The 14,064-nt window shown below is 45.6% G+C and overlaps 1 protein-coding gene across 3 annotated transcripts in view; it reads left to right on the top strand.

Annotated features, from left to right (window-relative positions):
- Window positions 1-14,064, top strand: part of nlrc3 (NLR family, CARD domain containing 3) — a 297,480-nt gene that overhangs the window by 223,180 nt on the left and 60,236 nt on the right. Inside the window, exon 2 of one of the 3 annotated variants that reach the window (XM_068056728.1) lies at window positions 13,052-13,276. The exons of 1 other annotated variant lie outside the window; for it this stretch is intronic. In XM_068056728.1, the coding sequence (XP_067912829.1) occupies window positions 13,270-13,276 (7 nt within the window). In that variant the 5' untranslated portion in view covers window positions 13,052-13,269. The remainder of the gene's footprint in view (window positions 1-13,051; window positions 13,277-14,064) is intronic. One more of the 3 variants, XM_068056729.1, reaches the window with a different exon arrangement.

Consider the following 14,064-nt stretch of genomic DNA (forward strand, 5'->3'; position numbering starts at 1 on the left):
TTCAGCCATTATATCATTAATTATAGAATTTAGCTATTTCCCAACACTAGAAGTTCAGCTAACTGGTCTATAATTCTCTGGTTTCGCTCGCCCTCCTTTCTTAAATCAAAGTGATTGATGACAATGCTACGTCATCAGAATGCGCTGCGGTGCGTTTTCGTGGCACATGCTGTATCTGCGCATGTGCCAAAATAGCGCCACCTACCGATCGCGTTGTCAACAATTGCGGTCTTCTTAAATAGCAGAGTGACATGCACAATTTTCCAATCTGATTGGCTGGTGGGGAATTTGTACTGAATTTGAAAATAAAACATTGATAAAAATTGATTAAAACCCTAATTAACTAATTAATAAGTAGAGTACCTAAACCAGAGGGAGGAGATTACTGTACTTAGTTAGCATTTGACATTTATAGTAGGAATCTAGCACGAGGGACAATATCGTTAATTATAACAATTTAGTAAGGATTTAATAAGTATTTATTTATTTTATATCAATTAACTAATTAGTGCTAGAAATGTCAGTTAGAGGGGTGAAGTGCTTCACCTGTGAGATGTGGGAGGTCCGTGACGCTTCCAGCGTTCCGGACAACTACATCTGCAGGAAGTGTACCCAGTCGCAGCTCCTCACAGACCGCATGGATCGGTTGGAGCGGCAACTGGATGCACTTAGGAGCATGCAGGTGGCAGAAAGTGTCATAGACAGGAGTTTTAGAGAAGTGGTTACACCCGAGGTGCAGGCAGATAGATGGGTGACCGCTAGAAGGGGCAGGCAGTCAGTGCAGGAATCCCCTGTGGCTATCCCCCTCTCTAACAAGTATACCGTTTTGGATACTGTTGGGGGGGATGGCCTATCAGGGGAAAACAGCAGCAGCCAGAGCAGTGGCACCACGGCTGGCACTGTTGTTCAGCAGGGAGGGACAAAGCACAGAAGAGCAATAGTTATAGGGGACTCTGTAGTCAGGGGCACAGATAGGCGCTTCTGTGGACGTGAAATAGACTCCAGGATGGTCTGTTGCCTCCCTGGTGCCAGGGTCAAGGATGTCTCTGAACGGACAGGGGGCATTCTGAAGGGGGAGGGTGAACAGCCAGATGTTGTGGTACACATTGGTACCAACGACATAGGCAGAAAGAGTGATGAGATCCTGCAGGGGGAGTTTAGGGAGTTAGGTAGAAAGTTAAAAGACAGGACCTCTAGGGTTGTAATCTCGGGATTACTCCCTGTGCCACATGCCAGTGAGGCTAGAAATAGGAAGATAGTGCTGCATCTCTAATCTAATCTAATCTAAACACGTGGCTGAGCAGCTGGTGTAGAAGGGAGGGTTTCAGATATCTGGACCATTGGGATCTCTTCAGGGACAGATGGGACCTGTACAAGAAGGACGGGTTGCATCTAAACTGGAGGGGCACAAATATCCTGGCTGCGAGGTTTGCTAACATCACTCAGGAGTGTTTAAACTAGTGTGGCAGGGAGGTGGGAACCAGAGCAGTAGGACAGCAAGTGAAATAAATGAAGGGGAACGAGTAAATAAGGCCAGTAAGACTAAGAGGAAGAGCAGACAGGGAGATGTTGTGGAGCACAGCGGGTCTGGTGGTCTGAAATGCATTTGTTTCAATGCAAGAAGTATAACAGGTAAGGCAGTTGAACTTAGAGCTTGGATTAGTACTTTGAACTATGATGTTGTTGCTATTACAGAGACTTGGTTGAGGGAAGGACAGGATTGGCAGCTAAATGTTCCAGGATTTAGAAGCTTCAGGCGGGATAGAAGGGGATGTAAAAGGGGTGGGGGTGTTACATTACTGGTTAAGGAGAATATCACAGCTGTACTGTGGGAGGACACCTCAGAGGGGTCAGGCAGCGAGGCAATATGGGTGGAGCTCAGGAATAGGAATGGTGCAGTCACGATGTTGGGGGTTTACTACAGGCCTCCCAACAGCCAGCGGGAGGTAGAGGAGCAGATATGTGGACAGATTTTGGAAAGATGTAAAGGTAACAGGGTTGTAGTGGTGGGTGATTTTAACTTCCCCGATATTGACTGGGACTCACTTAGTGCTCGGGGCTTGGATGGGGCAGAATTTGTAAGGAGCATCCAGGAGGACTTCTTGAAACAATACGTAGATAGTCCAATTAGGGATGGGGCCGTACTGGACCTGGTACTGGGGAATGAGCCTGGCCAGGTGGTCGAAGTTTCAGTAGGGGAGCATTTCGGGAACAGTGACCATAATTCCATAAGTTTTAAGGTACTTGTGGATAAGGATAAGAGTAGTCCTCGGGTGAAAGTGCTAAATTGGGGGAAGGCTAATTATAACAATATTAGGTAGGAACTGAAGAATTTAGATTGGGGGCGGCTGTTTGAGGGTAAATCAACATCTGACATGTGGGAGTCTTTCAAACGTCAGCTGATTAGAATCCAGGACCAGCATGTTCCTGTGAGGAAGAAGGATAAGTTTGGCAAATTTCGGGAACCTTGGATAACGCGGGATATTGTGAGCCTCGTCAAAAAGAAAAAGGTAGCATTCGTAAGGGCTGGAAGGCTAGGAACAGACAAATCCCTTGAGGAATATAAAGACAGTAGGAAGGAACATAAGCAAGGAGTCAGGAGGGCTAAAAGGGGTTATGAGAAGTCATTGGCAAACAGGATTAAGGAAAATCCCAAGGCTTTTTATACGTATATAAAGAGCAAGAGGGTAACCAGGGAAAGGGTTGGCCCACTCAAGGACAGAGAAGGGAATCTATGTGTGGAGCCAGAGGAAATGGGTGAGGTACTAAATGAGTACTTTTCATCAGTATTCACCAAGGAGAAGGACTTGGTGGATGATGAGCCTAGGGAAGGGAGTGTAGATAGTCTCAGTCATCTCATTATCAAAAAGGAGGAGGTGTTGGGTGTCTTGCAAAGCATTAAGGTAGATAAGTTCCCAGGGCCTGATGGGATCTACCCCAGAATACTGACGGAGGCAAGGGAAGAAATTGCTGGGGCCTTGACAGAAATCTTTGCATCCTCATTGGCTAAAGGTGAGGTCCCAGAGGACTGGAGAATAGCCAATGTTGTTCCTTTGTTTAAGAAGGGTAGCAAGGATAATCAAGGAAATTATAGGCCGGTGAGCCTTACGTCAGTGGTAGGGAAACTATTAGAGAGGATTCTTCGGGACAGGATTTACTCCCATTTGGAAACGAATGGACTTATTAGCGAGAGACAGCATGGTTTTGTGAAGGGGAGGTCGTGTCTCACAAATTTGATTGAGTTTTTTGAGGAAGTGACGGAGATGATTGATGAAGGAAGGGCAGTGGATGTTATCTATATGGACTTCAGTAAAGCCTTTGACAAAGTCCCTCATGGCAGACTGATACAAAAGATGAAGTCACATGGGATCAGAGGGGAGCTGGCAAGATGGATACAGAACTGGCTCGGTCATAGAAGACAGAGGGTAGCAGTGGAAGGGTGCTTTTCTGAATGGAGGGATGTGACTAGTGGTGTTCCGCAGGGATCAGTGCTGGGACCTTTGCTATTTGTAGTATATATAAATGATTTGGAGGAAAATGTAGCTGGTCTGATAGTAAGTTTGCGGATGACACAAAGGTTGGTGGAGTTGCGGACAGCGATGAGGATTGTCAGAGGATACAGCAGGATATAGATCGGTTGGAGACTTGGGCGGAGAAATGGCAGATGGAGTTTAATCCGGACAAATGTGAGGTAATGCATTTTGGAAGGTCTAATGCAGGTGGGAAGTATACAGTAAATGGCAGAACCCTCAGGAGTATTGACAGGCAGAGAGATCTGGGCGTACAGGTCCACAGATGGCAACGCAGGTGGATAAGGTAGTCAAGAAGGCATACGGCATGCTTGCCTTCATCGGTCGGGGCACAGAGTATAAAAATAGGCAAGTCATGCTGCAGCTGTACAGAACTTTAGTTAGGCCACACTTAGAATATTGCGTGCAATTCTGGTCGCCACACTACCAGAAGGACGTGGAGGCTTTGGAGAGGGTACAGAAGAGGTTTACCAGGATGTTGCCTGGTCTGGAGGGCATTAGATATGAGGAGAGGTTGGATAAACTTGGATTGTTTTCACTGGAACGACGGAGGTGGAGTGACGACATGATAGAGGTTTACAAAGTTATAAGTGGCATGGACAGAGTGGATAGTCAGAAGCTTTTTCCCAGGGTGGAAGAGTCAGTTACTAGGGGACATAGGTTTAAGGTGAGAGGGGCAAAGTTTAGAGGGGATGTGTGAGACAAGTTCTTTACACAGAGGGTGGTGAGTGCCTGGAACTTGTTGCCGGGGAGGTGGTGGAAGCAGGTACCATAGAGACGTTTAAGAGGCATCTTGACAAATACGTGAATAGGATGGGAATAGAGGGATACGGACCCCGGAAGTGCAGAAGATTTTAGTTTAGGCAGGCATCAAGATCGGCGCAGGCTTGGAGGGCCGAATGGCCTGTTCCTGTGCTGTACTGTTCTTTGTTCTTTGTTCTAAAGGAACAGTTCCCGAAGTGAGAGAACATTGGAAGATTATCGTTAGGGCATCTGCTATGTTCTAACTTACTTTCTTTAAAACCCTGGGATGGAAGCCATTTGGTTGTGAGGATTTGTCACTCTTTAGGGCTATTATTTTCTTCATTACTGTTATTTTTCTTATATTAATTTTGATGAATCCCTGTCCCTGATCCAGTATTAGTTAGTTTCCTTGGGATTTCTAGCATGCTGATCTCTTCCTCTACTGTAAATACTGATGCAAATTAATTATACAACATGTCCGCCATTTCCTTATTTTCATTGACAATATCATCTTTATCAGTTGTCAAGGGGCCCACATTGTTCCTGACCTCCCTCTTTTTCCTAATATAATTGTATAACATCCTTGTGTTGATTTTGATTTCCCTTGCAAGTTTCTTTTCATACGGTAGCTCTTTGTAGCTCTTACTATTTGTTTTGTCACCCTTTGCTGTTCTTTGTATCTCTCCCATTTTCCAGGATCTGCACTTTTTTCCAGTTTTATGTTTTACCTCTTTAGTCATCTATGATGTCTTTTTTGGCAAGTTGAACTCCAGCTTCTTAGGGTTATAAGCAAGTTCTATATCATATTAAATTCTTTTTTGAACACCTCCCAGTGATCTTCTGTCTCTTTATCCATTAACAGATTTGCCCAGTTTACTGTGGACAGTCTCTGTTTCATCCCATTGAAGTCAGCCTTACCTAAATCTAGAATCTTAGTGGCTGTTTCACGTTTCTCCCTTTCAAACACTGTGTACAACTTGATCATATTTTGATCACTATTAGATAAATGTTCACGCACTGTTAACTTGTTAACGGAAGCTGGCTCATTTCTCATTCCAGAATGTAATGTTGTTGGTTCTCTGACATATTGTTGCAGAAAACTATCCTGGACATAAAATTCACTACCTTTCTGACATGTGCTAATCTGCTTATCTCAATCTATATGGAAGTTAAAGTCCCCCATTAAAACCACTCTGCCTTTACTACATGCTTGTTTGATCTCTTCATTTATACAATGTACCACTTCACAGGACACCTATACACAACTCCCACTACAGTCTTAAATCTTTTTCTATTTCTTAATTCTACCCATAAAGTCTCCATTTCCTGCTTATCTCTCATTATATCCTCTTATCATTAACATGATTTAATCCTTAATCACTAAGCCTACTCCTCTACCAGTTTCCCTGTCTTTCCTGTAGACCTTATAACCTGGAGTTAGTTCCCAGTCCTGACTGCCTTGCAGCCATGTCTCTGTAATGGCTGCAATGTCATACTCTCCAAGTTGAATTTCTGCCTGCAATTCATTCAGTTTGTTCCTTTACTCTGTTTTTGTATAAAGAACGCTTATTTAGGCTGCACAGCCTAACCTGTACTTCTGTTTGAATGTTTTACTCACACATTTCTTATTTCTCTTTCCTGGTTAAATTTCTTTACATCTTTTAGTTTTTCCCTTTACCTGCAGTGCCTAAAGCACAATTTCTGTCTGTTACTCTACCCTTTCATTTGTTTTTGAACTATTATCTTTATTACCTTTTCTTGAGCCCTCCTGCACCCACCCCACCCCACTTACTAGTTTAAAGAATGTGACCGCCCTATTTATCCTTTCTGCTAGGACCCTGGTCTCAGCCCGATTCAGGTGGAGCCCATCCCAATAGTGCAGTTCCTTCCTCTCCCAGTACTGGTGCCAGTGTCCCATGAAATGTAATTCTTCTTTCCCACACCACTCCTTCAGCCATGTGTTTACCTCCCAAATCTGCTTATTGCTCTGCTCACTTGCATATGGCTCGGTTAATAATCCGGAGATTATGACCCTTGATTATTCCAATTCTATCCTGGTCACCTTCCCAGTTATAAACCTCCATAAACCACAGACCATCCAGAACTCTGCTACCTGTATCCTAACTCACACCAAATCCCGATCACCCCTGTGCTCACTGATCCTCATTGGCTCCCGGTCTGGCAGCACCTTAATTTTAATATTCTCATTCTTGTGTTTGAATCCCTTCCTGGCCACACCCCTCCAATTAGGCCCATTCCCCTGTCCATTCCCATATCCCTACAAATCTTTTGCCTGAAAGTATTTTCTTCAATTCCCCTTTAAAAGTAAATGTTTGACAGGCACTGTTTGAAAATTAGGGGTCTCCATTTTAGGACAGAGACAAAGAGAATTTTTTTTCTTTCAGAGGATTGTGCAACTTTGGAATTCTCTGCCTCATTGAAGTTTTTAAGGCAGAGGTAGATAGATTCTTGTTAGACAAGGGAATCGAAGATTATCAGGGGTAGATGGGAGTGTGGAATTCAAGACAGAAACAGATCAGCCATGATCTTATTAAATGGTGGAGCAGGCTCGATGAGCTACTCCTGCTCTTAACTCATATGGTCATGTTCTTTAATTTAACTCCTTGTTCCTGGTACTCTGCAGGATCTCTTGCCTACTCTTCGCAATATTGTTGCCATTAATCATGTTTGCATGAGTTTCGGTAGCAAGTGTCAATGGGCTATTTGCTCACAACCCTGTGCTGTCTGTCGAACTGGGTTCATATAAAATTGAGATGAAACCATTCCTTTTAAATATCATTGTCTCTTTATGTTCCCTAAAAACACATACATTTTTGAAGCTCCAGCATATAAACAACAGCGTCACTGGGGACATATAGGCTGGGGAGATAGATCCCTTACTCTTCATGTCCCCCTCTGCATTGCCTTTATACAGAGGAATAGCTGGAGAAGCTGCAAATCCAATGGACAAATAAGGTGGTCAGGATGTGGAGCAGGCAGATGGGGAGATGGATCAGGAAGGACAGTGGCCATTTATTTCCTTGAGATTCTCTAAATCGCATGTTTGAATGTCTGCGTGTCAGCCTGCTTTGCAGCGTTTCCTGCATTACAGCAGTGACTACATTTCAAAAGTACATAATTGGCTGTAAAGCCCCTTGAGGCATCCTGAGGTTGTGAAACATGCTATAGAAATGAACATTTTCTTGTTATGACAGGACAGTTTAGAGGGAGCTTTACTCTGTATCTAACCCCATTTTTTTTTCTTTCTCTTTTTTTTTGTGGCCTTTATACCCCAGGCCCCTTTTATATTTTTCACATCGAGGGGGCCTTTATTCCTCAGGCCCCCTTTATGTACATATTTACAGTTTTAAAATAACTTTATTAAAACCAGATAAATAAACAAAAAACTCAAATTAAAATGCCATTCTCGGCGTCAACGATGCTCTCCAGTCCCTGCGGTGAGACCCCCTGCTACCGTTGATGTTGAGGCTGGCTATGGTTATCTTCATGTCAAAGGTACTTAAAACCGGTCACCAACAGCTCACTGTGAGGAGGGAGTGGAAGTGCACCTGGCCTTCCACTCCCCCAGCAACCCATTGAGGAACACATTAAAACGGCGCCTCTCAACCAGTTTCACGCCCGCGCGCTTGCCGTTATCTTCAGGGCGACACGGACAGACTGGATGATCAGCGCCAGATTCGACCAGCGGTCGAGGGCCAGCTGAACTTTATTGCGGCAGCCCCTGCAAACCGCGAGGAAATCCCGGAATTCTGCCGTGGGGATGAGAGGAGATTCGGTGGGAGGCACGAGGGACTCCACCACCTCACTGGCGATGGAATCAAGATCATCCTCCGTGCCCCACACCTAATCCCCATCCTCCTCCGGGTCGTCACCGCCAGCGGCTGACACATCCACCACACACTGTGGGGCGGACGTCCCGACCGCGCCAGCTGGTCCTGCATCCGTCACGATCCCACCCCCAGGATCGATGGCGGAGGAGTCCTCTCTGGGTTCTATTGTGAAACTGGAGCCTGTAGGCACCAGCGGTTCAGGATCCCCCTCCACCTCCGTCCCCAGGCCAATGAGTGGTCCAGGGGAGACAGAAGTTCTCGACTCCGGAAATCCAGCCGGAGCCGAGACCGGAGGCGGAGAGAGGAGACCATCTCCTGCTCCGACAGCACCCACAGGCCCAGCAGATGGGGCAGCATTCTCGGTTATAACCGGGTCGGGTGTCTCCTGGTTGGTGGTGGACTCCAGCTGGGAGGGCCGACCCTCTGGGGCCTCGCCCTCCCCTTCACTGAGGGCACCCGACCCAGTAGCAGTGGCAGAATGGGCGGCATCCCCAGGCTCCACCACTTACTCCTTCAGGAGGGGCCTCATGTACCAGGGCCTTCCCCTCCCCTCCATCCTGAGGAATAGGGTGCTCCTGCCTGGACTTTGTCGCCTTGGTGGTGACGGTAGGGGAAACCTGGGGACCCGAAACAGGAGACAGCTCCCCTCCAACAGATGGACCCTGCGCCTCAGGGCCCCTTGTTACCTCTGTGGAGGGGTGTCTTCTCCTCTTTTTCCCAGTTGGGTGCGGAGGCTCAGAGACCTCCATGTCATCAGAGGCCTCCACCTCCGCACTCTCCATTTTTTCCTTTTTAGTCACCCTGGGCCTGATCCCAGCCCTGGGACAGGTGGATTCCAGGGGAATGGGCTTTGGGCTGAGCTCAGGCTCGGGTTGTGTCAAAGTGTCCAGGGGACGCGCCTAGTGATGTTTCTTTTTTCCCCGCGTTTTCCTTCCACTCGGACGGACGCTCCCCTCCCCGCCGGAGGCTGTGAAAACCACAGCCCCCGGAACCGACTGAGATGTCTATTGGATGTGTGGGGGGAGTGGGAGGAGGTGCTGTGGAACCACTCTTGGCCGCCGAGGTGGAGCTGGCAGCCGGGAGGTTGCAGCAGTTCTTACGAATATGCCCCACCCCCTTGCAGACGTGGCACCGCGCCCCGTCCGAGGTCCAAAAGACGCGGTAGGCCGTCCCCTGGAACTCTATACTGAAGTGGCCCTCCAAGACTTCCTCCCGCGCCAGCTGCATGAATAGCTGGCGGCGGAAGGAGTACACATGTCGGAAGCTGTGCTCCCGAAGACCGAGCGGGACTGGGGTGATCCCTGACCTCACCTCCCCCAGATGGTGTAGGTGGGGGAGGAGGAGCTCATCAGGAATGAAGGGTGGGACATTTGACAAGATTACCCGATGTGCAGTGGCCCCCAGAGGGTCCACTGGCAGGAAAATCCCACCCACTGTGAGCCCCGTACTTAGGGCGAGGGACACAGCCCGCTCGGTCTTCAGGAAGAACACAGCCTTCCCATACATCTTTGAGGCTGCAACAATGGCCGAGGGGCCGACAACCACGGCCATTGCCTTAACACAAGCCTCAATAGTCATATTAGAATGGGTGTAACTCTTCACCCCATGCTTTGATGTTAAGATTTTAAATGATGACGGGGCCACAGGAACAGCTGTCACAGCTGGGGTAGAAGAGTTACAGGCACTTTGTTGAGAGCAAAAAAAAAGAGCAAATACAATAAATCAAAAATGCAACACTTAAAGGATGTAGCACAGGGGAAGAGGCTGAGGGAGAGGAAGGCCAGGAGGAATCAGTCTTTGTTTGTATTGCACAAGTCTTGTAGCTGGTCTTCCAGTTGGGAGGGTGGGGTGATGTCTTCACCTGGGTCAGCTGTAAGCTGCCAAGGCACACGCCTCCTTCGATGTTCAGATAATAAGTCTCTTCACCTGGGCAGCTCCAGCTGTCCCAGGCTTAGTAGTTGGGGTGGGGAGGGAGCTCCCTATCCAAAGATGTTAAACACAGGAGCTCCCTATTGAACAATACAGCCCCACCCAAGGTCTTAAGGTCTCTTCTTTCCCCACCCCCAACAATCAATGAAAAAGACTTTCAGTACCAAGCAAACTCACAAAAGATCTTCCAGTTCTCTGCCTTCCTTCCTTTGTTGAAATTTGGAACAAACTTTGTTTCAGTTTGAGTCTCCCTCTTGCAGCAGTCACACAGCCTCCAACCTCTGCACACAGCCACAGTCAGCTGCACCTCGTTGATGCACTCAGGCTCCCAAATCAGAGAGCAGCCAATCCCAGTGCTGTACCTGTCCTGGGAGTGTTTGATGGGACAGTGAAGGGAACTGAAGTTGAATTTTATAAATGGAAGGAGATGGAGAACATTTCTTATACTTTCTGCATTAACAGTTTAAAAAACTGTTGCAGAAATATACTGAGTTAGTGGCTGATCCGAGAGTAGATAGCTTGCTTAGACTATAGCTGCAGGGCGCTATGTAAGTTTGCATGCAGCTGCGCTCGGTGTGGTTTGATGGTTTGTCAGCCCACAACTTTCAATGTATTGTCTACTTGTGTGTTGTGACCTAGGTCATCTCACCCTCCTAATAATTAGAATGTGCAACATGACCCCAAGCTTCCTTGGTGTTTAATTCAAACCTTTTCAGTGTGTTGAAACATTCACAGGGGATATAAAATCTTGTCAACAATTCCAAAATCAAACTGAGTGATCCGCTGTTTAAACATAATCATTATTTTCTTGAATTTATCCTGAATGTTTGGTGTTGCTATAGATTTGTCACTTTTGAAGAATGTTGATTAGACATTATTATGATCCCGTTCGGGATTGTTAACTTTTAAAAAGAGAAAGTCAAATTCACAGTTATTACTGAAAGCATTACGCCACAAGATTTCACATTTTAAACAAAAAAAAACTTACTGTACAAGAATTAAAGCAAAATATTACTAACTTCACACTGCAATTTGGAAATATTTATATTTTAAACTTAAAATCTTAATAGAACATGAAGTCATATGCTTTAAACTCTAAATATCAACAGAACACTCCTGTTTGACCATTACTTCCATCCCAAGAGTCCCCTATATGTTACAAGTGGTTTGTTCACTTCTACTGGGAACAATCCAAAGTGTACCATAGCTTTTAAGAATTCACCTTGATTCCTTAGTTTCTCACCTATCTTTTGAGTTATGAGCTCACTTCCTGAATCTGGACTTCTCAGCTTGAGCATGAGCCTGCCTCAAAACAGAAACACCCCGGTTCCTGGTGGCCTCTTTGCTCCTGAGTACAACTGCTTTCAAAGCCAACAACTTTTCAAAAGTCAACTCATTTTCTGAAGCCAACAGCTTTCCAAACGTCTGTCAGCAAGCACACAAATCAAAACACCAACTGGCACCCCTTGCATCATCTATCTCCACAGCATGTGGTACATCTGGGATGTCCCAGATAGCAATTTAAAATTATTATTTCCTCCAACTCTCAAAACATCTCTTAGATTTTTGATATCCACATGAATAATTGATATTGCTAACAATGATGGAGCAATTTCTTCTAAACTTTTTCGTTCCAACTGCCCAACTATATGAGCCCACCTGCAGTTTTATGGCTCTCACCTCTCTAAATCTATCTCTGTAAGCACTCATGGAGAGATTTTTGAACTTTAAATCTTCTCTTTGTTCTAGCAAATCATATGAATAATTTATAGCCCTGATTGAGGTAGCTACAGACACGCCATCTCCATCAAGAAGCTCCAAGAGGTTCTCATTGTGTAGGGTCTTTACACTTCCCAATGTGACCTTACTAAATAAACATGAGTCACCCTTTCATTTGTAACCACCCTAGGTTAGTTTGCCAGTTTCTCAAACCAGGTGTTTTCATTTGTCTTGCATTTTGGTAAAATCAATTCCCAAATTAAACGTTACCTCTAGAAAGTTAATAAAAACCACGAACCAGGTGATAATAACAACATAAGTGCCCTGATGTTCTCAGGGGGAGGTGAGGATGTTCTCTCTGAGAGCAGTGACCAGCAGAACCCTGAGAGAAGCAGCACAAACGACCAGAGTTATGTTGTGAGGCCAAGAGAGCACCACAGAATTTCAGGTTCAAGCAGCTTTTAAATTTTTTTTAAAAAATATACTTTATTCATAAAATTTGTAAAAGTATATTAAATAACAGTTCAAACCTGACATTACATAAAGTGAAATACAGATCTGTTTCTTTCAATGCAGTACATGACTCACTATACTTGTCATTACCTGCTGGTGACCAAAAGCTTATTCAAAGAGGTAGATTTTAAAGAGTGCCTTAAAGAAGTAGAGAGAGGCAGACAGGGTTAGGAAGGGAATTCCAGAACTCAGAGCATTTGTGGTCCATGCCTAGTTGCCCTTGAGAAGGTGTTGGTGAGCTGTCTTCTTGAACCGCTGCAGTCTGTGTGCGAGGGTGCTCCCACAGAGCTGTTAGGTAGAATCCAGGATTTTGTCCTAGGGACGATGAAGGAACAGCAACATATGTATGGACCTACACTGAACCTGTACTGGGGTGCAATTACTCTGCTCATATAATAAAAGCAAAATTCTGCAGATGCTGGAAATTTGAAATAAAAACAAGAAATGCTGGAAATACCCAGCAGGTCTGGCAGCATCTGTGGAGAGAGAAGCAGAGTTAATGTTTCAGGTCAGTGACCCTTCATCAGTTCTGATGCTGCCAGACCCGCTGGGTATTTCCAGCACTTCTTGTTTTTATTACTCTGCTCATATATTTGTTCCAGACCCTCAGTTCATTGCTTTGCTGATCCTACAAGCTGTCCCACTGTCACTTTGACCGAGGAAGCAGTGGGTGGACCTGAACTGGGGGAAAATCAAACAAATTGCACACAATGTTTTGTGTGCCATAATTTTGAACATTGAATAAAATATAAATGTGTCTTACAGCAGGATGGAGAAAGGGTGACCTGAGGGCGGCTGTGGATGGTGTTGTGCAGATTGTGGCTTCAAATTGCCCCTGGATGGTATGTTTTGGAGAACGAACAGAGGTGAAAGGTCAACATTGTCCTTACTGGAACCAGCAGCACAAAGATTGACAGATGACGTCACAGGACATTGGAAGAAGCCACTTGCATCCCTCAAGACTGTAGCTGCTGTGTGAGATAATGGAAGGTATGTCTAGTGCTTGAGATCTGCAGAGTTAATGAACCATAAGGATCGATCCCAATATTGAAACATTTAAAATCATCCTGGGGAGGTACATAGTTGAAATCTATCCAGGCACTTGGGGGTTAAAAATTCACCTTGGGCAGAGGAGAAAAACTGGCATTATTAGATCGACCACTCATTGTACATAACACCTGATATTGGGGCAGTCAATGGAACTGAATGTCAGGTGCTGTGTATAACAGGCGGCCAATGGAACTGAATGTCAGGTGCTGTGTATAACAGGCGGCCAGTGGAATTGAATGTCAAGTTCTGTGCATAACGGGTGCTCAATGGAACTGAATGTCAGGTGCTGTTTATAACAGGCGGCCAATGGAACTGAATGTCAAGTTCTGTGTATAACGGGTGCTCAATGGAACAGAATGTCAGGTGCTGTGCATAAGGGGCAGTCAACAGAACCGAATGTCAGGTGCTGTGTATAACAGGCAGCCAATGGAACTGAATTTCAGGTGCTGTGTATAATAGGCGGCCAATGGAACTGAATGTCAGGTGCTGTGTATAACAGGCGGCCAATGGAACTGAATTTCAGGTGCTGTGTATAATAGGCGGCCAATGGAACTGAATGTCAGGTGCTGTGTATAACAGGCGGCCAATGGAACTGAATGTCAGGTGCTGTGTATAACAGGCAGCCAATGGAACTGAATGTCAGGTGCTGTGTATAACAGGCAGCCAATGGAACTGAATGCCAGGTGCTGTGTATAACAGGTGGCCAATGGAACTGAATGTCAGGAGCT

Source organism: Heterodontus francisci, chromosome 24, assembly GCF_036365525.1.
Source record: "Heterodontus francisci isolate sHetFra1 chromosome 24, sHetFra1.hap1, whole genome shotgun sequence".
In the NCBI taxonomy this organism is placed as follows: Eukaryota; Metazoa; Chordata; class Chondrichthyes; order Heterodontiformes; family Heterodontidae; genus Heterodontus; species Heterodontus francisci.